The 24,879-nt window shown below is 32.5% G+C and overlaps 3 protein-coding genes and 1 non-coding gene across 7 annotated transcripts; 1 reads left to right on the top strand and 3 right to left on the bottom strand.

Moving 5' to 3' along the window:
- Window positions 1-1,597: 1,597 nt before the first annotated feature.
- LOC110626963 (magnesium transporter MRS2-1) lies at window positions 1,598-5,785 on the bottom strand. The gene is made up of 7 exons (XM_021773164.2): window positions 5,570-5,785; window positions 5,371-5,459; window positions 4,499-5,108; window positions 2,867-2,995; window positions 2,435-2,764; window positions 2,297-2,344; window positions 1,598-2,113 (listed from the first exon to the last, which is right to left on the bottom strand). The coding sequence occupies exons 3-7, from the start codon at window positions 5,084-5,086 to the stop codon at window positions 1,883-1,885; spliced, it is 1,326 nt and encodes a 441-aa protein (XP_021628856.1). The 5' UTR covers window positions 5,087-5,108; window positions 5,371-5,459; window positions 5,570-5,785; the 3' UTR covers window positions 1,598-1,882.
- Window positions 5,786-6,876: 1,091 nt separating this feature from the next.
- On the top strand, window positions 6,877-6,993 carry LOC122725201. Its single transcript, XR_006352674.1, has one exon. It is a non-coding gene; the product is annotated as a U5 spliceosomal RNA (small nuclear RNA).
- Window positions 6,994-7,211: 218 nt separating this feature from the next.
- On the bottom strand, window positions 7,212-8,458 carry LOC110626966 (chaperone protein dnaJ 8, chloroplastic). Its single transcript, XM_021773171.2, has 3 exons — window positions 8,010-8,458; window positions 7,831-7,899; window positions 7,212-7,577 (listed from the first exon to the last, which is right to left on the bottom strand). The coding sequence occupies exons 1-3, from the start codon at window positions 8,244-8,246 to the stop codon at window positions 7,386-7,388; spliced, it is 498 nt and encodes a 165-aa protein (XP_021628863.1). The 5' UTR covers window positions 8,247-8,458; the 3' UTR covers window positions 7,212-7,385.
- A 5,127-nt stretch (window positions 8,459-13,585) lies between these two features.
- LOC110626964 (probable protein phosphatase 2C 60) lies at window positions 13,586-23,801 on the bottom strand. 4 transcript variants are annotated; one of them, XM_043962149.1, is made up of 11 exons: window positions 23,643-23,801; window positions 22,757-22,880; window positions 22,148-22,211; window positions 21,586-21,694; window positions 21,230-21,383; window positions 19,649-19,774; window positions 16,478-16,601; window positions 16,302-16,378; window positions 15,463-15,515; window positions 14,124-14,178; window positions 13,586-14,042 (listed from the first exon to the last, which is right to left on the bottom strand). In XM_043962149.1, the coding sequence occupies exons 2-11, from the start codon at window positions 22,871-22,873 to the stop codon at window positions 13,824-13,826; spliced, it is 1,098 nt and encodes a 365-aa protein (XP_043818084.1). In that variant the 5' UTR covers window positions 22,874-22,880; window positions 23,643-23,801; the 3' UTR covers window positions 13,586-13,823. The 4 variants fall into 4 exon arrangements, with proteins under 4 accessions (XP_043818084.1, XP_043818086.1, XP_043818083.1 ...); XM_043962151.1 differs by having other exon boundaries at window positions 14,119-14,178; window positions 22,757-22,886; window positions 23,643-23,800; XM_043962148.1 differs by having other exon boundaries at window positions 22,757-22,886; window positions 23,643-23,800.
- Window positions 23,802-24,879: the final 1,078 nt, after the last annotated feature.

The following is a 24,879-nucleotide window of genomic DNA, read 5'->3' as shown; positions in this document are numbered from 1 at the left end:
CCTGTTTAGAGTCATAATTTAAAGATATGGAGTCAGATTGAATTATAGGTTTCACATTTGAAACAGATCTAAAATTGAATTCAATTGCAATTATTTTTTGAAATATCTTCCATATAATTAGTTTACTTGGAAGGAAATATATATATTCCTTTTAAAAAATAAATTTGAGTGGAGATGAAGACAGAGAAAGATGCCGAGGAGAGAAAGAAAGATGAAGATGACTTGGATTTGCTTGTTACCTTGAAACTGAATTGAAGATGTGAAATATAAATTAAATTCAAGGAGAATATTTTTGTATATTTTCTGAAATGCAGAGCATTCAGAAATTTTTAATTAAAAAAAATTAAATTATTTTAAAGAAAACAATTTTTTTATTTAAAAGAGGGAGTTATTTTCTATATAAAAAAAGTTATTTTATGCTCTTTAAGAATTTTATTAGTATTTTTTATATATAAAATTATTAGTATATTTTATTTTTTAAATTAAAATTAAATAATAAAAAATAAATTATTTTATTATAAAAATATTTATTATAAAAAATATTTTATACGAACAAACAGATATTTTATTACAAAAAGAATTTTAGTATCTTTTTACAGGTTACACCTCTTTTGCATGGTGGAATTATTCTTTTATACATTTCACAAATTTTAAAAATTATAATGTAAAATTTTGTTAAAAATAGCATTCATAATCAAACTATATTTTTATAATTTGTTAAAAAAATTAATTTTTATTTAATTTTTATAATTTAATTTATATATTTATACTAAAATTATATTTTAAAACTGAAACATGGCGTCTTTAATTTAGGCCGCAAAATGAACTAAGCCGTAGTGAGTTTTGAAAATTTTAAATTTAATTCATCAAATTTTATTTAAACACCGGTCAAATGTTAATGATTTATTTAGCAAATGAGTTAAAACTAGTTGAACTTTTAATTAAATTTTTATTAAATTTAATTTTAAATAATTTATAAATAATTTAATTTATTTATAATTATAATAAATTTTAATTTAATAATTATATATATAAATAAACTTACAAATTTGAAAGGAAAAAAATTCTTAAATTTTAACAAGGTAAATATATATAGATTTTAAGAGTATAATCAAACTAAGTAGAACTGAATTTGAAAGATTTAAACTTGACTAGTGAAAATTTATATGAACTCAAAAGTTATTGTATAATAATGAGCTCATCTACTTCTAGTCTATTTAATAAATTTATTTACAAATCTACTTAACGCGTTTGCGAGAGTATTATAATAATTAAGTTTAATTTATTTATTAAATAAATTTAAAAATTAAATTTGAATTTAATTTATTTAAAAAATAATTGAGTGTGAATAAAAAAATTGAGTGTAATAAATACTTGAGTCCAATCAAACTATTGTCGAGTAAGCCACAATTTATTCGAATAGCTCCAAATAAATCAGTTCATTTACACCTCTATGCCTTCATTTCTTCAATTTGCTTTAATCCAATTTAATGAAAATTTTTTTATGTTCTTAAAAAAAGTAAAGAATCTAATTTTGATTCAAAAATTAGACCGAATGGTCAAAATTAATCTAATCTTGAACAAGTCAAAGTCCAACTAAAACGCCAAATCAACGAGTCTTGGCTTTCATTTTTTTTCTTGTACTGTAAATCTAAAATTTGCAATTTGTTCCATACCCATCTCGCCCCGAACTCGAGCAATTTTTCTCAACTCCGTCCGCTCCGATGGACACTAATCCAAATGGAGCCTTTGAAAACACGCCCTGACAAAGAGCCATGTTCCATTACTATATTTTTTTCATTTCATATGGAATACAGAAGTAATTAATAGAAGCAGCTTGTTAAGCATAATCTTGACATCTACTTGCATTTTCCTAATAAATCTACAGCGGCATAAGTCTTCTGTACTTGAAGAACCATACAAATGCACAAAAAATGGTGATTCCAGTTATTCCAGTAATAATGAGAACCCACTTAAATGCTCCTGGGTCATCAAACATTGGTATAGCAAAATTCATACCAAAAATGCCAGCTACCACCCCAAATATGGCAACAACAAAGGTTGCTGTTGTGAGTAGAAGCTCAAATTGGATGAGTTGGTTTCGGACATTATCCTGCAATCAAAATTTTTCATCCAAATCATACAAAATTGCTTGAATGGTTATTTTAAAGATACCCATAGGTGTGTATGATCTTCTGAAATTCTGTTACTGGTATGGTACTTCGTACATTTACTAGAATAAATTGAGATGGATTGTATTAAGGATACAGGAGGGAGTGGAAGAGGGATGTGTTACCAGCTGAATATTGATGAAATCCTCTGTGTCATCAATGTACTCCTTCAACTGAAAAAAGCAATATCAGATATATGAATTGCTCCCATCCTACATAATAAATGATAAATTGGAGCTAAATGTAATAACTGCTGTTTTTACCGATGTCAACTTGTTCAGGGTGCTATCAATGACAACAAAATATGCCTCCAGCAACATCTCTAACTGCTCTATACTCTCTGTAGCACTTTCTGAACTCCTCATGCTCTCGTGCCGGCTCCTTGCAATGCTCAAGCTTTTCTCAAGCCTCCGGGACTCGGGTGGCGAAGAAACAGGAGAAACTGGAGCAGAAGCATATAGCCCACCATCATTTGATCTAAATCCCAACAAAGACTGATCACAATAGAATGATGACTGCCTTTTCTTTTCAGTAAGGTACATTTCAGCCATATCTCCATCATCATCCATGAGCTGCTCTATCTCGTCCCTAACCTAGATAATACATATTCAAAGGAGTAAGAATGGGGGAAAAGGTATTACTGAAAGTCATTTGCAGATAAAATAAAGGAAAAAGAAAAAAGCAGAACATCATACCTTCTGAACTCTCCGGGTCAAGACAACAAGTCTACTTTTCAATCGGCGCGCACGTTCCAAGTTTAATGTACTGATCTTTGATGTCAGTTCATCTAGTAATGGGTATGCTTCAATTTCTAATTCTGCTGCCTTTGGAAGTAAAAGAAGTTCAGTCACTACTTGCTCAAGTAAAGAAATTTGACCACAACAAAAGAGACGGAACAAACAGTATGATAGGTTAATATAGCTCAGCGCTTGCCATAATTGATAATCCAGCAATTACAAATGAAACAAGAAAATTGTTCAAATACCCTACAGAAGTATATTTGTCTAGAGCAAACAACAATCCAATGGATCAGTACGAAAACAATATCTAAACGCATAAAGCTTTTCCCCTGACACTCTGTTCAGTGGAGCAATTTCAATAAACTAGTACAATATGAAAATTGCAGCACGATTGAAGACAAGCTTCATTCAATCAATTACTGCTGAAGACCTGAAATTGACAGACATAAACTGGAAACAAAACATGTGCAACTTACCTCCCGTACAGAAGGCAAGGGAATTTTAAGTTGGATAATATCAACATCACAAGGGAAACATAAGAGTATCTAAATATGTTGCTGGTTCATTTTCCCTCTAGCACAAAGATAATTGGAGCAACAAGTCAAAAAGTCATTGAGGAAGTACAATCAATCAATAATCCAAATCATGATATATTTAACTAGAGCGTTGGTTGCTTATACTAGAATGCTTCATTTGTATTTGTGCTGTTTATGGTACAAAGTCAAACTAATTAAGACACTGCCTTTCCGTAGATGAGTTAATATCAACCTTGGAAAAACTGGTTATAAGGACATCATTGATCTTTTTAATACTTTCACTAGGACAGTCAAAGTTGTATGCATTTCTTATATTAAGACCTTCTACATCTTCACTGACTAGGTTTGAGTTAGGTTCTAGTAAAACTCTTTCACTCCAACTATGCAAATTTATTAAATTCTATCTTATATAATTTCATGTGATTCGTATACTGTAATGAAAATCGTTTATGTTCTAGTAGTACAAATTTTTGTAAATACAGTAATTTATTAGAATATATCAAACAAAAGTTTAGTGTGGATATTACAATTAGTAGCAAAAAGATTTAAATAGATATTAAAATTATACATTAAAAAAATTATATTAGCAATCAAATAATCAGCAATAGCAGCAAACAAGTAAGGAGGGGCATACAGGGTGGTTGCTGGAATGCAATTTTCTGAAAAGGTTTGTCAACTATATGGAACTCGGACAAATGGCTAGGCTCCATAAATAACAAGCAAGGAAAAAAATTGTTTCTACAGAGTTGGAGTAGTAGAGAAGTGCTAAACTCGGAAAATATACCGTAATATACAAACATGCAGCCACACCTGAAATGTTCATATTGCCTGAGCATCAATGAGAATTTAAAACAACAGAAGGAATCAAGACAAACCTCCTAGCATTTTGAAATTATATGCAACATGCCTAAGCCCTAATTCAATTACAATATGGTTGGATGGACCTCAAGACTCGAGCAAACAAAACATAAACTTGTAGCAAAATGCATGTTTCACAAGGCAGCACCATTCAGATTAAGCATACTATATATTTAAATTGACTTTTATGCACCTGAGAATCAAGGAAAGTACAAGCAGCTTCCAAAGCAACTTCAAGAGCCCTAAATTCAAAGGGCAAATAATCAGGGGATGGGTTTGCAAATACATTGTCAAAATTCTTACTTCTCCTTCTATTCAATTCAGGACCTTCTGACTGCCAAACCTCACCTACTCCAGGTGCTTGCAACCGCCTTTGTAGCTCCACCACATATTGCAATACATAGCTGTCAAGGGAATTTAGTAGCAGAACCTCATCAGCTGTAATAATACATCGAATCTGTTCTAAATTTACAACTATGGCCCTCTCTCTACCAAGAATTGTTGAAGGGTAAACAAACAGAGGATCAAGCAAACGTAGATCACGAGCAGGTAGATCACAACGACGCATCATAGAGAACTTGTCAACCTCAATAACCTGTGAGTTCCCAAATGAATCAACACGAATCCAAGACCGCACCCCTTGGCCACGCTTCTTCAAACCCAAAACATCAACAGCTTGAAAAGGTTGGCGTCCAGAGGCAGATGCTCTATAAGAAGCATCTCTTAGATTCACAGCAGACGCAGGTTTTGGTGGGAGCAGGCGTTCTTTGAGATCCGCCATCAATAACAAGAATCTCTAATTGCTGATACACACAATGCAGATTATACTATGAGCATAAACATTAATATATAAATGATGCAAATGGATTCATCTACTGAGACGCTCTCATGAAAAATTTGCATGCCATTCAACTTATCTAACTCAGCATTATAACACTAGACTGGCAAAAAGCAGTGCTTAACTGAACAAGAAACATGATTTCCCAATTTCCCAGATTCAAATACGATAAATTGAGCCCCAAATTCGCAGATTAACGATTTAAAAGAGCGAGAGGAAGAAATTACCTCCAATTCCGATGAATAAATCAGGATGGATCCTTCCGATAAGCAACAGCAGCAGAGGGGAATCGAATAACAGCCGTCAACTTCTTTGGCTGATTTAGCAAAAAGTGAAGCAATCACAATCCAAAGATTGGGGAAAAGGAATTAAGAGGGAAAAAGAAAAAAGAAAATCCTAGATTTGAGAGCGGATCAGAGAGAGCACCTGTACGAGAAAGAGGAGCGGCGTTGAGAAAATTTCAAGTGATGCTGAATCAAATGCTCATGATTATTTTTGGAAAACAATATTGAAATTAATTTTTTAATATACATATATATGAAAAAAGAGAGGACGAGAAGAAGCATGTGATTGTGATGTTAGTGCCCTTGTCTGTTTTGATTTATTAATTTATTTTTAATTTTTAATAGTATAATTTAATATTTTATCTTTATATCTTTAAAATTACATTAAAAGAATTGTTAGTGATAAAATTATTAATCATATTATAATTTACGAAAAAATAAATTTAAAAATATTTATAATTTGATTTTTTTTACTTACATATATGATGGGATTTATTATTTAAATAATTTATAAATTTAATGTATTTTCAAATAATTTACAAAAATACAACAAAAAGAGTTTTGAATAATTAATTTTTATAAGATATAAAATTTTAGTTGTTGAAATTATAAAAAAGTTTAGATAAAATTAATGATTAAAAAAATTAACTTTCTTTTTAATTTATGCATAAAAATAAAATTATTTATAATTTTGTAAAAAAATTTTTTATAAATCATTCATGCCAAAGAATTAGAAATATTATTTAAAAATAAATAATAAATAATAAATTATTATTATTAATTATTATTTGCATCAAAAATTTATTTATATTTAAATGTTATAATTTTTATTTCTAATAATTAATTTTTAGAGAAAAACTTATTAGTTTCTAATTATTATATCATTTGTTGTTAATTAATTTTTAAGACAAAATGCTTATTAGTCTCTGAATATTATATTATTTATTTTTAATAATAAACTTTTTAAGGTAAAAATATATTAATTTATAAAATAATATATATAATATTTAATTATTTAGACAGATTTTTACTTAATAAATTATATTTTCTTAAAAATATAAATTTATTAAAATTTTATATATTTAATTAAAATTAAATATTTCATTTTAGACATTCTAGACTGAAAAAAAGCTAAAAATTTACATCTGTATGCATTTTAGACATTTTAATATAATTTTTAAAATTAAGTAATTAATTAATAAATTTATCTACACAATATAATTTAATTTATTTGAACTTTGTCGAGTTTTCAGACCAAAAAAAAAAAATCATGACGCGGTGATGAAAGGAAAAGGCTGCTGTGCAAGTTACTCTTGGACAAGGCCTACAGTAAAACAAACAAGCCCCAGAAACGTAGTACTTCCCAGTTCCCACATCGATAAAGAACAAGGGCAAAACACAGGAGAACCGATATACATTAGAGGCCGAAACCTATTGCTCAAGCCACGGAGCCGTGCGGTGAGCACAGAGCGAACTATTCTTTCGCCTTTTACTAAAGAATACCGTGTGCTTGCCGTCGAAAACGGCATACGCTAATTTTTTAAGGGCTAACGAATAATCGGTGGCCCATAACCGTAATTGAAAAAGTTGTGTTTCGTATTTTAAACTGAGGTTGCCCAATACATAATTAGAAGCTCTTTTTAACAATTTTTGGGAAAATCATTTTGTTCTGTAATGAATTATATTTTAATAATTTTATTATTTTTGAAAAAATTATTTTGTTCTTTAATGATATTAAATTCTCAAAATTATTAATTTTTTTTTTAAAAAAAGAGACAATTAAGTAAATATAAATGGCCAAATCCCGCATGATAGATTAATAGTAATTGGCCCTACTATACAAAGAGACAACCTTTTCTTTTAAATAAGGTTGCTCAAATTAATATGTGCAAGTTTGTGGGGCCGGATTTAACTAGTAATTAATTTACATGATAATATCTCATTTACAATTTCATGTTTCAAATGTAAGGGTTAATATGGGATGTGTAGTCCCTGATTCCAGCCCCTTCCCATCCCATCCACTCTTCCCACATGTCCCAATCTGGATCGTCCATTCCTCTCATTGGCTCATCTATTCCTTCATCATATGGCTCATGTGATGCGTACATTTGTGATCCATTCGCTTCCCCTCTTAAATTACTCAGCACAATCTGCATATTTAAATTTAAAAAAGATAATATTAATTTTTGCCTCAGTTTGCTAAAAAAGCATTTTCAGTAAAATATTTTAAAATTTAAAAAAAATAATCAACTAAAAATATTTTATTGATAAAAAATATTTTATTTATAATTCTCTATATAAATTTATTAATATATTTATTTTAAAATATATTTTTCACAATAAAATATTTTTCAATTGCAGGTAAAAGCTTTTGCAGAAACTGAGAGAGAGATGAATACATACATCATAGGCTTCATTAATCCTAGTGAACTGCACATTGCAATTGCTTTCTCTGCATACATCGGGATGATACTGAAAAACCCAAAATAAAAAAAAATTATTTAATTAATTAATTAAAAAATCCAATCAGTAAAGGGGAAAAAAAAAACCCTAAAGAGAAATTGAAGAATATTTATATGTACCTGCAAAGCAAGCTGCCTGAAAGCTTTCTTGACCTCAGATTCAGAGGCACCAGGCTGGATCCTGAGAGTCTTATAGGGATCCATCACAGAAGATGAAGATGAAGAAACACGGAAAGATCTGGTTCTTTCTCTCCCCATATGATTATTCTTTTTTCTTCTGTTCTTGATCTGAAACCAAGCAGATGAAGATCCAACACAACCATTGCCTCCAATCATTCCAACAGAAGCACTAGCCATATTTTCAAATCAATCAACGAAAAATACCCAGAAAATTTTTCTTGCAAAAGATTTTAACGAGAAACAAACACCCCAAAAAACGGAAACAGGGGGCGGAGAATGGATGGTTTTGGCCCTTGAGAAGCTGAAAAGTTTCAATAATTTAAGAGAAATTTTCAAAAAAGTAAAAAAGGAGAAGGATTGAGGTGACTGATAAAATGGGGAGATGGGTAATGGGGAATATTTATAGAGAAGAAATTCAATACAGCCATTGATGGGGTCCTTATCCACAAGGTCCGTATTCTTTGATGGTTGTGACGTGTAAATTGCAGAAATTTCAGCAGAATAATGGAAGAAAATTTCTGTGCTTATCCTGAAACCACTTGTGTTTTGCCTTTTTTTTTAACGGTGGTTTATTAAATTAGTGGGTTTATTTTGGGAATATTCCCCGTCACTGTAAATATTTTGTGGTTTTGCAAATTGCTCTATAGAATAAGTAAAATAATTCTTCTGTCTTATAATTTTTATTTATTTTATTTTTTATATATATTAAAAAATTATTTTTATTAATTTTTTAATTATATTATTTTAAAAATATTAAATTTTATTAAATATTAAAAATATTTTAAAAATATAATAAAATTAAAAAAAGATAAAAATTAATTTATATATTACGATAATGTAAAAATTAATTGAGCCGCTTAAAAATGAATGTTAAATCCAAATCGGACTAAAAAAATAATATATATACATAGTTAATAAAATAAGAAACCAGGAAGGATTGAACAAAGTCAGAAAAAAAAAGAAGGGGGCAAAGCTATAAGAGCTGAAATAGAAGGGGCAAATTGCAAAAACGATGAAATAGAAGGGCATAGAAAATATGGGTGACGTGTAATGTAGACAGGTGGGCAATTTTAGAGGGTACGATAAAGAAAAATAGCAGGAGGAAATAATGGATAAGAAACGTCAGCAAAAAGGCTCGCAAATTAAGGCAAAAGTGAAAAGAGACAGACAGAGAAGTAGATAACGCCACCGTTACTCCGTTAGATAGGGTCTCTGTTTTTCCGTTCTACAAGAAAAAAAAGAAGCGGGATAAGGAAATTTTCCTCAAGCTTACACGCGGAGAACATGCAAAATTCGAGGAGATGTGTCCTGGTATATAGGAGATAATTGGCTGCATGAAGAGTGAAGATATGTGGAGGGTCTCAAAATAAGATCGAAGAATTATTAGAAAATTATTATTATAAAATTAATTTTTAAAAAATACATAAAATTATTTTATTTTATTATTATTTTTTAACAATGCAAGTCTATTGCAGGACAAAAAAGAATTATACTTCTACCAAGAACCGAAAACAAAACATTCCAACAACTCATATTCACGAAAAATAATTTAATAACTCAAAACCCACAATGATAATTTAGAAAGCAGAACTCACAATCCACATTCAATCCAAGTTGATTGACCAGTACCATCATAAATCAACGGATTCACTAATACACCATCTAAATTGATAAAAAAAATAAAATAAAATAAATACAGTTGAAAAAAAAATGATAATTGATGTTCCGCTATTCAGAAAAATAGGATTTTGTAATAGTTGAATAAACTTGCGTGTCTCTTTCTTTATGCTCTTTTCCTTTATTCACTAGTCACGTGTAATGGCCTTTCTACTATAGGACTACCTTTCCTGTTGCACTGGTCCGTACGTACGGATACTACAGAGACTCTTTCCATGTCAGGCGGCCATTTAATTTCTCTCAGCACGCAAATGGGCGGGGCTGCGAAGTGATTGGGTCTGTTGTCTTTCCTCTTGTCAGATCACATAGCCGAATTTCAACTTTCCTGGTTTGGCCTTGTGACGGTTTGGTATCAGAGCCACCCTGGATCAGACAAATTGTGCGGAGCTAGTGGGCCTGCGAGGAAAGGGCTACCCGTGAAAAGACGAGGTGGAGCCGCCCGAGGTACTAGCGAACCACAATACCTAAGGGTCCAGTCCTGGTTAGCAATTGTAATCGATTCAGTTGCGACGAGGACGTCGCAAAAATTTAGTGGGTCCGAGTGTGACGGTCAGCTGCTTTCAGCTACCTGCTTGCGGATTTGCGGCGCAAATCCGTCCCACATCGGTATAATAGTTAGCACAGAACTACTAAACAATTTGGGTTAATCATTTTGGGCCAAGTGAAAAGTGGGTCTAAAAGTTATTTGGGCCAGTTCGGGCCCGGCTGTTTCAGGTCTTTTTGACACCCTGGCCTGTTGCTTGTACTGGAATCTGGGCAGTTAATCAGGCCTGTCGAAGGGCGCTTCGTACTTAAGACCTGTTTCGAGGTCTGTTCTTTTTCTATGAGTCTCGACCCAGTTTAGAGGAGTGCAAAACCCGACGGTTATCCATAATAATTCTAATATAACAATGGAACAAATGGCACAACCACAAGCGCATGCATGCAATTATATCAAGATCAGAAAAGTTTATGACCCAACAAGCTAAACTCTTGACTGGTCATCGGCTTAGGAATGTAACCCATTAGACATATTAGTGCAATTACACGGTGTAACGCCATATAGATACAAAGAACTTTCATAGAGCCAAAAAGATATAGCGACCTAATCTTTATCACCAACAAACATTATGGATCTTCAGAAGAAAAGTAAAGAAAGAAAACAAAATGAAAACCCATATCAACTACCCATCTGTGGTGAGGAATAACATTTAGCCGTGTGTAATGCTCTTAGTGATATACTATTGTGACTGCTATTTAACTGTGCATTAAATTTGAATAAACTGAATTTATCTTAAAGGTTAGTTCAATGGGAGGAGTGCATTATCCTATTTGAAATTGATGTGGGATTCAATACTTTCTTATTTAGGACTACATTGGGACGTGACACATGTATGAGAGACTTTGATACCATATAAATTTAACAGGTCTAACTCACTCAAAAATTAATTTAGTGGGAGAAGTGTCTAAAATTTTTATAAGAGACACATTACTTTTATCCTAAATCGAAGTATTAAACAGTGCACATTATCTCTATACTAAACCGATGTGAAATTCAACATCGTGTCTTTTCAATTTTAATATAATGTAGAAATTTCATCTTCGAGACTTATTATTTTACTATTAGTATTTATATAGAATACAAGAATCATTGACTTTGTTGTTAAAGTTAAGGGTAAGGGTAAAAATAAATTGTTTGTATTTTTTTTTTATGTATTTATTAAAAGGGTATCACATCAAACATTTTGATATTTTTTCTGGTATAATTTATTTTGTTTTAAAATTTTTTTTAAGAGAAGTGATTAGTTGACTATCAATATGGACCGGATCCGGTTGGCAAACTTATGTAATTTTTAAGTTATGTCTAGTCGATAATAATATATAATTATTATTTTACTGTGAAATAAAATAAATATTTTGTGTATGAATTTTCATTTTTAGCTAATTATTATAGAATGTATTATTGTGAAGAACATACGCCCAATAAATGTAAAAAGAAAAGAGAAAAAATTCCTTGTAAAATAAATATTGAAGAGTAACTTATTAAATTTAAACAAATAGTGAATCAGATATGACTTAATTAATTCGTATTCTCAGAGGGTATGAAGTTTTATATTTGAATAATTTATTTTTTTGACCTGAAATATATATATTATATATAATTGCATTACATATAATATATAGAGGTCAATGCTGAAAACTCTCAGAATTGGAAAAATGAAATATACGGTAATTTTTCTTTAATTTTTTTTTTTTGTCTAAGTGAAGGTATCTAATTTTATAGAGTTTTGTTTCTGCGATAAAATAATAATTGGTAAATATCTATATTTATATATTAAAATTGAAACAAGAAAAAAGTTCAAGATTTCTTTTATATTCAGAATTCTATTTTTCTATTTTTTAAAAAAATTGAATTTTTAAAACTTATTTTTTACTATTATTTTTTCTACTTTTTTTATTTATATAAGTCTTTTCTAAATTAATTTTATAATTTTCTATATACACTATTTTTTATTACTTTTATAATTTATTAGTTAGAATTTTTATCCATGACTTCAAATTGAAAAAGGAAAAAATTTTAAATCTATTTATTCTCTTCTTATTTATTTATATAAATTATTTTATTTTTAAAATAAAAATTTGAGAATTAAAAGTTTAATTTGAGGAGTAGAATATGAGATTTCATAAATTTATTCAGATCTATTTATCATTAAGTTAAATTTATGAATACGTAATTTTAATTTTTTATATAGGTCATTTTTTTATTAAATTAAAAATTTTAATTATTTATTAAAATTTTTAAAATATTAATTTAATATAATTTTACAAGTAATCGCGTATAGTGCAGGAATTCGACTAATTTTATATCCGTGACTAATTAAATGGATAGAAAGAAAAAGTAGATAAAGATGAAAAGAAAGGAAAGCATGAAATAGAACAAAATTGTCTTCTTCACGGACAGGGATTTGTGGCAGAGACAGGTTCAATCAACAATGCGATGACTCATTATTTTCTAATATTTATTATTTATTTATAAAGAATATAATGACTCATTAAGTACACTGGCTTATCCAATTTAGGTATAGATTCTTTTTTTTGGAATATCTATAGATATTTAAACATGATAAATATCATGTTGTAATAATGCCCAGGACGTATATCTATATTTGGTTTATTTTTTAGTTGTAAAAACCGTTATTAAGTGATCTTTGAAAATAGAGAAATTTAATTAAATTAATAGGTTATACAACCGAATGTAATATTTTGTTTTTTTTTAATTATGAAGTTTAAACTCACATTCCGCAAAATTTTTACACTTTAATAGAAAATTTATACTTAAATATTTTTTCAGAAAAAAACCTCCACTTCAAATACTGCTGAAAACTATTTTGTAATTTTAGTGTATTTACTAATAGAGCTTATTAAATTAAATTTACTTTTGTTTAGGAATTTCAACTATATGCACTGAAGATTTGTCGAGTTGTACACGAGAATCACCCTTACAAGTGAAAAGGGAGACAATTCAAAGGCAAAAATTGGATAAGCGTAAAGTTTCGCAACTGTAAATTACAATATTCTAGGAAAATATGATCCAGTCACATAGTATGATTTGAAAACTGTATATACTAATGCATCATAGCGTGAAAAGGCTGTGAATTAACACGTCTATTTATAACTACGAAATATTCCAATGTTCCAAACACAAATCAAAATCCGAACAACGGGTTGTATTACGGCCACTTAACGTGTTGAATCCCATATAAGCTTCATCACCATGTTACTTCAACGGTTATATCAGCATGGTTATTTCAGTTTTTCCACGATAAAAACATGGGTAGTTAGCATATAACACTTCCGTCTATCCAAATCTCAAAGTCGTGGAATTGCTGAATAAGGACTCTGTCAATAAGCTTAAAATTCTAAAGAAACCAACAAATATACATGTATAGAAACTCGAATTGCGTGGATAGCTGGGGCCAAAAAAATAAAACTCATCATTTACAATCATAAGAACTGGCTTCCTAATTGTTCAAGTCTTGCGTGAACTTGAAGAAAAAAAAAAATACCACTAAGTAGGTATATTTGGACTCCTGTTACTCATTCTTTGATTTCCTTTGAACCTTCACCGATCTTCACTGCAGTTGTGTTAGACTCAGATCGTTGAGCTGAAGCGAGTGACTGCTGCCCTAGAGATGGATTGATCGGTTTCTTGAACTGCACTATGATCATGGTCATGTTGTCACATCCCTCGCCACCAACAGCAGGTGCCAAACATCTGTCAAAAACTTTCTCACAGATTGCTGAAAGCTTACTTTCCTGCACGAAGTATGATAGGAAAACCGTTAATTATAGTAATTCATGTATACAAGATTCTAGCGAGTCTTTACACAACCTTACATTGTTTAACTGCTCCCTCACATAATCCACTAGCTGTTGGCTTGACATGCAATCCCTAGTGCACAAGAGAATTTATTTTAGTGATAAGAACACCAAAATAATAAAATAACTTATCACCAAACTGCTTTTCTCAAAAATTTTAAAATCATGCTTTTCCCAAGATGCCTTGTTCGGCCCTCAACCATAATGCCAAACAAGTTCTATATTGAGATTATGCTCACATTCAATGAAGGTACTACACGCTAAAGGCTCCGGCAAAGGAGGTCTTTTCACAAAAAGAGTTCCAACTTCTTAACATGTAAACAATTGTCCACGGATTTGCCATTGGCTATTTCCTCCTGCTTTTCCTTCCCCTCTTGTTATTTCCTTTTAGTTTACAAAGCAGAATTCCCAATCTTATTTTTCCTTTCTTCTGTTCCTCTCCCTCGCCCTCCTAGTCTCTCTACTAACTTCCCTTCCTTTCTATCATCGACAGGAATTCATTTGCTTTTTCTTAACTCTAGTTTTTCACATGTTCATATCAATATATTTTGATTCCAGTGATTCACCAGGTACGACACATAAATTACACCCACTTACAATATTTTGGTCATTGTTTAAGACTATTTGGCAATCCAATTGCAAAAAATGTACAGAAATCACCTTCAAAAACCAGACTGTCAGCAAGATGATTTACAACAATTTGAACAAAAAGAACTTTGAAAATTTTCTCTCTCCAATCCTTGGTTTCATCCAAAAATAGCTTTAGAAGCCAACTCATCACCATGTTCGTCATGAACATAGGGCCTAGACCTCAATCACAATTGGTGGTGTTGCATCAAACTCACAAAGCTTCAGCAATTTAAAGAACTCGTTTTGCATGGGAACCAGAATTTTGGAGGTCTAGTTTCCATCTTAACTTCGTAATTTTTTCAGCAAATTTAATAAATTTTATATGGGTTAAACTTGTTATGTGAGTAAATACCCAAATGCTCGCTTTAGCTGAGCCTTTCAAAGTATATGAACCCTGTCCAGTTCTATCATTCTTAGCATGATCTTGAAGGTGGCTGAAGGTGACTGGGACACAAGTGACAAAAGAAAGATGACAAGGGACAGACAGAGAGAGACGAGAGGAAAGAGAAAGGTAAAAGATTTTTTTTTTTTTTTGGGGGGGGTGGGGGGGGGAAGGGGGGGAAGGAAGATTGCATTCTAGATATAGGTCCCATTTGGTTTACGCTTTAAACAGAACCCACAAAATGATCTAGATGTGTAATGACAAGAAGAGAAAAAGTACATCATGTGCAAGCAATTCTCTTCATGGTAATGAAAATTCATACTTCTCAGGTAGAAACCAACTTACCAAATGCCATCACAAGCAAGAACAAGAAACTCATCATCATCACAAAGCTCAACCTACACAAGTGGTATTAAAAAAAAAAGAGTGAATGGCAAAATGAAAATATGTATTAAATGACAAATGTGTAAACCATGTGATGCCAGCTAAACCACGTAGTTTGTTTAAAGCTCAAATGTATATCATTTCTCATATATATATATTCTTTGATTTAGTAACATGCCAAACTTACAGAATACTGATAATAGCTCTAATTGACAAAAATCTTTTTCTAGACATGAAATTGCCTCTGTAAAACTTAATAAATCCTAACTGAAAAATAGCAACAAACAATTTAAAAGGAAGGAAAAGTTACTATTTGGTCCTTGTGGTTTGGTGAAACTAACTATTTAGTCCCTCTATTTTCAAAAACTATGTTGTCCCGATCATTTTAAACAATAAACTACCTAATCCCTCTCTTTTGAAATAGCTAACATTTAGCCCCTCCATTTTATTTAAGCCATTAATAATGTATGAAATTATTAAAATGCCAATGTCTCTAATTAGTCTATACAATTTCAAACACAACTGTCCAATCCTAGCAATTTCAAAATCACAACTACTTAATCCTTGTAATCTCAAAATTACAACTATTTACTCATTGCAATTCATTGGAGAGATTAAATAGTTAACAGTTTAAAAAGATCGGAACTAACTAATGTATTTTTGAAAATAGAGTAGCTAAGTAGTTAATTTCATTAAATTACATGGACCAAATAGTAATTTCCCCTAAAAGAAAAAAAAAAGAACAACGGTGAAAACCGAAGGTAATAACGTGTAAGAAGTATGTCAATGACATTACATACAGTATTTATGTCTGGATTGGCAGTTACGATTTGCTTCTCAGCCGGGAGTGATTTGTTCTGCTTGAACTCTGCATCACCTGCAGAAAACAAAGTCACCGTGACAAGCATTTAGGTTAGAACAGGAATTTCCCCTCCCCTTTCTTAGCTTGGAACAAAACTGGAACAACTTCATATACCAATTGCCCTAGCCAAGTTCAAACTTCCATTAACACGTCCAACTTGTATGAAACCACCAGCTTTCAGAATCCTATCTTTCTCAACCTCAAGGTCAGGCTTGTGATCTTTTGATAAATTATATGCCTGCATAAAAGACTTGCATAAGTGAATGAAAGTTTTCTGAAACATCTAATGGAGGCATCATGCAGAAAGGACCAATAAACTGAATATATCAGGTTATGTTCCATTAATACAACAATAGAAGGCAAATGCAAATCTGGGTTTCCAGAGTCTTTAAGGTTGGAAATAAAACCATCGCAATATCTGCACTCTGAATTTTCTTCTTCAATTACCAAAAGGGATCTAATTTCCATATCGTTGGAGGACATTAGCAACATCCCACCTACCTTAATAATTAAAGTCATTTCTTACGACAGAATCATCCAATTGCTTTTATTTCTAAAGCCTTTGGTCCTAGAAGTCAGGGGCTGTCAGTGTATGAGAAGTGTATGAGAAAGAGCTCTTAGCCATCACTTTTGTTGTTTCAAAGTGGAGGCATTATTTAGAGCAGGAGTTGTTTTTCATTAAAACTGACCATGAGAGTATCAAGTTTCTCTTAGAGCAGAGGTTGCATACAAATTTGCAGCATAAGGGCATATCCAAATTGTTGGGGCTGAATTATAAGATTTTGTATAGGAAGGGGATAGAAAACATAGTGGCTGATGCTTTGTCTAGGAGGCCAAGGACAGAAGATTTAGCAGTCTATGGTATTCAAACATCTTACAGCTCAGTTTCTCCTACTTAGATGACTAACTTGATTGCTGGTTATGACAAAGATGTTAAAGCAGAAGAACTAATTTCCAAGCTCTCTATAGATGAGCATGTTGTTCGGCTGTTCCTGGGTACACATTAAAGGAAGGAATGTTGTTGTGCAAAGGAAAGCTATATGTGGGAGCTGCTACTGTATTGGCGCAGAAATTTTTGGAACTTTACCATGCTACAGGCTTAGGGGACATTCTAGTATTAATGCTACTCATGCCAGACTCGAAAGGTATTTCTTCTGGCTTAGAATGTTGACTGATGTTCTGCAGTTTATCAAGACTTGTGACACTTGTGCTAGGGGGAACACTGCTCTTCCCCTGGATTATTATTGCAGCCACTGCCCATTCCACAGCAAGTCCGGTAGCATATTTCAATGGATTTTATCGAGCATCTCCCCAAGTCTGGTGCTAAAGATACAATTTTGGTGGTGGTTTTCAGATTCAAAGTATGCTCATTTCATTGGGTTGTCTCACCCTTTTTCTGCCTCTGTGGTTACAAGAAAGATTTTGGATACAGTGTTCAGATTGCATGGAGCCCCTCAGTTCATTGTATTTGATAGGGATAAACTTTTGACAAGTTTGTTTTGGAAGGACCTGTTCAAATGTTTGAGGATTCAATTGGCCTATTCCTCTGCTTATCACTCTCAATCAAATGGACAGACTGAAAGGGTCAATCAGTCTGTAGAAAATTACCTCAGATGCATGTCTCATCTACAACCTAAGGAACCAGTGGGTGATTGGGTGTATCTCAATCAAATGGACAGACTGAAAGGGTCAATCAGTCTGTAGAAAATTACCTCAGATGCATGTCTCATCTACAACCTAAGGAACCAGTGGGTGATTGGGTGTATCTCAATCAAATGGACAGACTGAAAGGGTCAATCAGTCTGTAGAAAATTACCTCAGATGCATGTCTCATCTACAACCTAAGGAACCAGTGGGTGATTGGGTGTATCTCAAACTCCAATCCTTTAGACAAACTTCCTTAGCCTTGAACAGAACTTGAAGTTGAGTGCCAAGTATTACGGGCCATTCCAAATACTGGAAAGAATTGGAACAGTAGCATACAGGCTGCTGTTACCAGAATCTTCTTCTATACACCCAATTTTTCATGTCTCTCTGCTAAAAAAAAAAATAGGGGATGGTATTACCCCTATTCTGGTCCTTCCTACTATTCAAGAGGAAGAAGTAATAGTGGCTCTAGAAAAAGTCCTCACTACAATATGGATCACTAGAGGTGGCAGTAAGGTACTACAAGGCTTGATCAAATGGGTGAATTTGTCTGCTGAAGATTCTACAAGACCTTTATTGAAGCTCAATTTCCATCCTTTTCACATTCTCGGAGACAAGAATGTGCTAATGAAGGGGGTATTATTATATATAGGAGAAAGATATATAAGAATAGAGAGAATTAAGAGTTGGAGGAAAAAATGGTTATTCTGTTAATGCCAGCGGTTACTGCCAGCTTACCGAGTGTATATAGTGTGAGCTGAGTAGTCTTGTAAGGCATTCAAGATTAATGATGAAATAATACTCTCTTTCTCTCTTCCCTTAGATCTCAATCACTCCTTTCTTCCTTCTCCCTAATTCTTCTTCTTCTTCTCACTCTCTCTATTCTCTATTTCTCTTCTTCTCTGTTAGGGTTTCCCTAACAGATTCTGATGCCAAGGTTTTTTTTTCTTTTTCCAATTAATTTTATGCTCATAAATAGCACTTTGTTGCACCCAAGTTCCATAGTGCTAGTAAATGGAACTATCTCAATCACAGTAAACAAATTCAAAATTGCATTAAATTTATAATGAAAATTCCAAGGAGTATCATAAAAACTAAAAAGGTTTAGGTCTAAGATATGCAGTATGGAATTCCGAGAAGGGGGGAGTGCAATGATTTCGACAATCTTACAACAGTTGATACTGGCATTCTTCAAACACTTTTTACATCGCATTAACAGCTCTAGACTCGTGATGGAGGGGGAGGAAAAAAGAAGAAAAACAATAAGGGTGTTTTGAATTTGATTCAGCTTCTGTATAAGCCCTGTTGAATATAATTCTTCTCTTCAATCTTCCAATTTCTATATTTTTTGGCCTCTTCAGTATAAGTGTGTTCCTTGTAATTTTCCCTAAAATCAACTGTATGACAGAAAGCAATATGATTAAATGATCATTGGTCTAATTAAACATAGAAAATCAGCCGCAAAGTTATATGTAGATATTATTATATTAATATGCTTCCATGTATTCAAGTGTTTGTAATGAATGGTCGAAATTCTTGGTCAGAGGAAAAAGTAAGGAACAGCTACAATTAATCCCTTGCACCCATCTGAAAGGAAAATAAGCTGAAAGGTAACCAGAGGACAGGATAAAAAAATACCTGACCCTTCCTGGATATAACACAACGTGAATCACCAGCATTGGCAACAACAAGTTGAGTGTTTCGAATCATTGCAATGCATGCTGTGCTTCCAGAATTTGGTCCATGAAAATCAGAATGAGGTCCCTGGTTTTTCAACAACAAAAAAAATTCTTGTATTATAGCTGGATTACTCATATGTTGGCATACATCAATTATTGGATACTGCACACATCAAACAAAATATTCTAATTCATAAAATAATTGTTGAGCTCACGGGCTAAAAAATTCCCAGTGCAACCTTTCCAGCTAGCATCTTAAATTAAATTTATTAACTTAATATCTATTTACCAATTGTCCATCAAATTTTAATTGAATGTGTTATTTCTCATTTCTAGAAACCCAAGATGGATGATGTGTATATTCAACACTTCTCCTTTTTATGGATATATAATTTTCCTTCACTAAAATAAAACATAAAAAGAATAAATGAAGTCAGCCAGCGGCTTAATGTTTAGCATTACTCCAAGACACATGAATTAAGATAAGAAACACTAGTCTCACAGATTCAAAGCCCACACTATCACTTATTATATTCCATGTCATATAAAAATGGCAGAGTGAACTCAAAATCTATAACTTCATTTTGCCCTATTGAACACTCTCATGCAAGATGCAACTGTCAGCTTCTCAACATGCATGGCCCATGAAACGACAAACAATCCAAAATTTTCATATACTACAAAGGAAATAACATCATAGTAAATATGGTTCATTTACCATAATTTTTCCTGATTCGTATATTACATGAATTTGCATATCTGTATATGAGTTTATGGTAATTTATTTATTCAAATTTAACATTAAGCCAGGCACTTGAGAAGCAAATGCAATAATATTCAGTTCTTACACAAGTTGTCAAAGTCTAAACACATTACTTCAGAATATCAATATTCTGTTCACAATGACATGCACTAAAAGGTATTGGGTTGAAAAACACAATTGATACCGTTTCTATTGACTAGGAGCCCCATTAGGCCCGAGGCTGCACAATTGGAGCAGCCCTCACTTACAAGTCCCAATCCCTCCCTCCCTCCTCCCCCCCCCCCCACCCCAACATATTTTCCACACCACTGGAACCCGAAATCTCCAAATTGGAAATTCAAGATTTAACCAATGGACTGCCTGCTCAAATATGCCAATAACCATGGATGGAAAAAGCGATATTAAGCTGGTGGCAAATAATAATTAATTATAACACTGATAACCACCTTTAGAGATCTCAACAATACCATCATCTCAGTAAACATAAGCACCAAGAAACTAGCGAATTTCCATGAAGTTGTTCATTTCGATTCACTATCAGGATTTACCATTTACATTTGATATTTAGCATATTGGCACGAACAATAAAACAAACTTGCAGAAATGCAAAGGGTTTAATTACTGACATGAAAATCTGAACAGTTTATGTGTTCTTCATGTGTATGTTTGCTCTCTCATGCATATTTGATGATAGAAATTTTAGCCAGCAATATAACATCCCATAGCAAACTGAAAAAAAATATATTTTCTTAGTGTGTATCTGTGAGTAGAGAGTACCTCCTCTGAAGACCAATCATCAATATGGCCATTCGCTTCACCAGACCTAGGTGACCATATCAGTCCCTCTATCATACCAGAAACCTTATCTATCTTATCACCCAATATGGCTAACTCCCTCCACCCCCTCTGTCCACGCATCATCTCATCCATTCTGCATCAATGTATAAGCAGAAATAAATCAAACAAATGAATATTTGATGTAGAAACTAGAAAAGCATTTAACTGTATCCCTCCACAAAATTTTACTTTATTTTAAATTGGTAGCCATTCCGAAAGTACCTGAAGAATTAGAAACTTGACCAAGAATGAAAGAAAGTAACAATTTGCTTATGTATTAGGACACATAAAATAACCTGAGAAAGGCTTTCTGTGCAGAAGTACCCAAATCTCCAGCTGAACAAGCTACATTCTTCAGCACTTGCTGGTGAAGATACTTAGCACAGAACTTTGCCACTGCTTTGCCTGCAAATGTGTGGAACTTGTTGATAATAACACATAAATACACATCACTAAGCTAATAAAAGATTGAAAAGAACATTTTTCACATTGAAGAACTACTGCTACTATAATGAATTCCAACACACCAACTAAGACAATGTACCTTCTCTCATTGAGAGAGGGGCAATTTGATGTGGGCTCAAGGATCTACCAGCACAAGGGTAATTACAGCTATACTGACGGCAAGCCACTTCCATGACAATCCTTCTAATTTAGTTTCCTAAATTTTAAGCTTTGCATCCTTTTATGATTCTTTATGAAATAAATAGATCTTTACTCCAGATTGTCACTGCAGTCTCCAATTATAGTGAACTATCCGTTAACTTCTTTTCAAGTTTTTTGCTTTGAAATATAATGAAGCATTCTAAGTTCAGTCTTCAAACAAAATAAAACTACAGTACTCAAATAAATTCTGACCTCCATGTCCATCATAAACGCCAAAGAAAGATGTGGAACTGTCCAAATCTGGATAAGCTGCATGCTGTTAAACACCTCAACAAAATCAGTATGCAAAAGTACAAAACTTGAGGAAAATAAAGAACCTCTTAAGTTCCCTAACTGGGACTGCAAATCTGTGCCCTATGCAGCATATATATTCTTACAGGGAATCAGTTTCAGTTTAAATCATTTATTTAAGCATGTTTATTAAACATTAATTTGTATGAGAAAAATGCTCAATCTTAATTTTGTTTCAATGAGGTCAACGTTGCTAGATTTTCATAGAATTAATCCAAAATTTTTATACGATAATCAAATAAAGAATATATCATTTCAAGTTCCCGTTTTTCTTCAAATTTTTGCTATTTTCAGCAAATCACAAGTCATAGGATGTTTTAACACCTTGCCTATGTGTTCAAACTTTTGCAACAAGTGCCATAAGAAAAAGGGAAAGCATAATTGTAACAGTGGTGATGATTATATCCACTTAAGGCAGGTCAATCTCATAACTTGAGCAGGTAATCATTCAATAAAGATCACAACTAAACCAGCATTAAGAAAAATAGCACAATTATAAAGAGAACTGACAGCATCTTCCATGGTTGCACGCCACCCTTGCATGGAGGACAACCCATATCGAAGTCTATGATTCTCACCATCTTCTGAGACCTTCTCAGTTTTAGGGGAGCTGAGATATACCCCCATCTCTGTGCTGAAACTAAATAGAAAATATTTAGTAGAAGATTAACAGATCTAATACATGCACATATATAAATGACCAAACATAAGTCCATTTAAATAAATATAATAAGTATATGCACATAAAAATGGCAGGCAACACATCTCTCCAATTACATGCCAAATTACAAGCATGCACGATCATATATGTGCGCACACACCAGAACACATGCACACATGTGAACATGTTTGAACGTGCACAGCTTCGTCGGTCATTTTAAATTATTCATGACTCATAAATAGAAAACATTTTCAGGATGATGTTTCCATATAAAGAGAATCCAATGTTTACTAATAATAACCATTTCCAAGTAAAAAAGTGACAATGAACGCAGCAATCACAGTTCGGATCAATGAAAACCAAATTCCACTAATGAAAATTCAAAAAATTACAACTTCTATCAACGACAAAACCTCCGTCTAAATCTAGGAAACCATCACACGAACGAATTCAAATATAACGCCATATCAAAATGAACTGAAAGCAGAAATCAGAAATTAAGCCTCAAATGAAACAATGCCAAAAAAAGCAAAGTGATTTCATTTTCCATTTAATTTCTTCACGTTTTCATGCGAACCAAACAGATCGTAGAATACAGAGACAAGTACTCGATGAACACATAGAAAATTGATGAAATGATTCAGCATAAAGTAATTGACGATTGACGAGCATTAGCGATTGAATATAGAAGAAGATAGAGAGGCGGCTAGGGATTAGCGATGCCAGTGTACTAACTTGGCGGTTTCGGCGCCCGGCCGTGGGATCACAATTCACAGAAGCAGAGCGGAGAGGGAGGAGGAAAGACGATAGATAATACTTTGTACAGAACCAAGGAGTGGAATTGGAAAGCAAAGAGCCCAACAGACAAGTTGAGTAGACTTTTCCGTTAATTACAGAAAGGGCACGCGTCCCCCACCTGCACGCATTATTGGATTTTTTCTTTTTAAACAGAAATTATTTATTTATGGCCAGTTTTGGCCTTTCGGATTTTTTAAATCTCATCAAGGATAATGAGTAAACAATTGCGGGATAAGGGAAATTATAGTGATCAATGTTGAATATCACTTGCAATGGAAAATTTTAATTTAGATTATTTTAACTTCTTGGCTAAATTAGTTTGAAACCAGTAAGGCACCTGTGTGTAAGTATAAAACTTTCGATAGTTTTATTAATTAAAAAGTTTATTGCAAAATTTTAAAAAATAAAATTTATATAACATGATTATAAAGAGATTTTAAAAATTAAAATATAATATTAATATAAGATTAATTTATAAAATAAATAATTCGAGCCAGTTTAAAAAATAATAATAATAAATAATTTGAGATAAAATGTTTGAAAAATCTATATTCTTATTGATAATTATATGATGCAATCAAATATAAGGATTTCGACCCACGCTTTAGAATTAATAAATATAAACTTAAAGTTTATGACATTAAAAAAATCTATCGTTATTATTTCCACCTCACATATTTCGCCAATCTCATCAAAAATTTTCGTGCTGAGATAAATTCGAAAAAATTACTCAATGGGCGTGACATTGCGGATCAATACTGTAAATCACAAGTTGTTGAGATTTTTTTTTTAATTTTATAAATGTTTTTAATAGTTTTTTATTGATAAGTACTGTAATACCCGGCTAGACTCCGGTATCGGAATTCCTACCGTCCAGTGGAATCTCGGATGTCGGAAGTCTCTAGTAGGGTAGAACCATGTTTTCATAAAATGTTTTAAGGTATTTCATGGTTTTAAGTATAATGGAAATGAGTTTTTGCATAAAAACAACCTTGAAGGAAAACTCAGGTTCGGCCGCTGAACATGCATGCCTTCGGAAGCGCCTTTAGGCCGCCGAACCTCAAGTTCGGCCGCCGAACATGGCATGCATGCGGAGGCACGTTCGGCCTCCGAACGTGGCCTGGCCAGCCACTATAAAAGGGTCCCTTAGCCGAAAACGGGCGAGTTTTTTCCC

This window comes from Manihot esculenta, chromosome 11 (genome assembly GCF_001659605.2).
Source record: "Manihot esculenta cultivar AM560-2 chromosome 11, M.esculenta_v8, whole genome shotgun sequence".
Classification (NCBI taxonomy): Eukaryota; Viridiplantae; Streptophyta; class Magnoliopsida; order Malpighiales; family Euphorbiaceae; genus Manihot; species Manihot esculenta.
Note: the sequence above shows the minus strand (reverse complement) of the source record. Positions and strands in the feature narration are given on the sequence as shown.

Excerpts from the sequence above, each read along its gene's own strand:
- LOC110626963 (XM_021773164.2), bottom strand. The coding sequence starts at position 5,086 with ATGGCGGATCTCAAAGAACGCCTGCTCCCACCAAAACCTGCGTCTGCT. Across the intron at positions 2,345-2,434 it reads CCCTGAACAAGTTGACATCG|TTGAAGGAGTACATTGATGA; the intron begins GTAAAAACAGCA and ends TGCTTTTTTCAG. Across the intron at positions 2,114-2,296 it reads ATTTCATCAATATTCAGCTG|GATAATGTCCGAAACCAACT; the intron begins GTAACACATCCC and ends TTTTGATTGCAG.
- LOC110626966 (XM_021773171.2), bottom strand. The coding sequence starts at position 8,246 with ATGGCTAGTGCTTCTGTTGGAATGATTGGAGGCAATGGTTGTGTTGGA. Across the intron at positions 7,900-8,009 it reads TCAGGCAGCTTGCTTTGCAG|TATCATCCCGATGTATGCAG; the intron begins GTACATATAAAT and ends TGGGTTTTTCAG. Across the intron at positions 7,578-7,830 it reads GGATTAATGAAGCCTATGAT|ATTGTGCTGAGTAATTTAAG; the intron begins GTATGTATTCAT and ends TTAAATATGCAG.
- LOC110626964 (XM_043962149.1), bottom strand. The coding sequence starts at position 22,873 with ATGGGGGTATATCTCAGCTCCCCTAAAACTGAGAAGGTCTCAGAAGAT. Across the intron at positions 22,212-22,756 it reads GTGCAACCATGGAAGATGCT|CATGCAGCTTATCCAGATTT; the intron begins GTCAGTTCTCTT and ends GGTGTTTAACAG. Across the intron at positions 19,775-21,229 it reads ATGATTGGTCTTCAGAGGAG|GGACCTCATTCTGATTTTCA; the intron begins GTACTCTCTACT and ends TTGAAAAACCAG.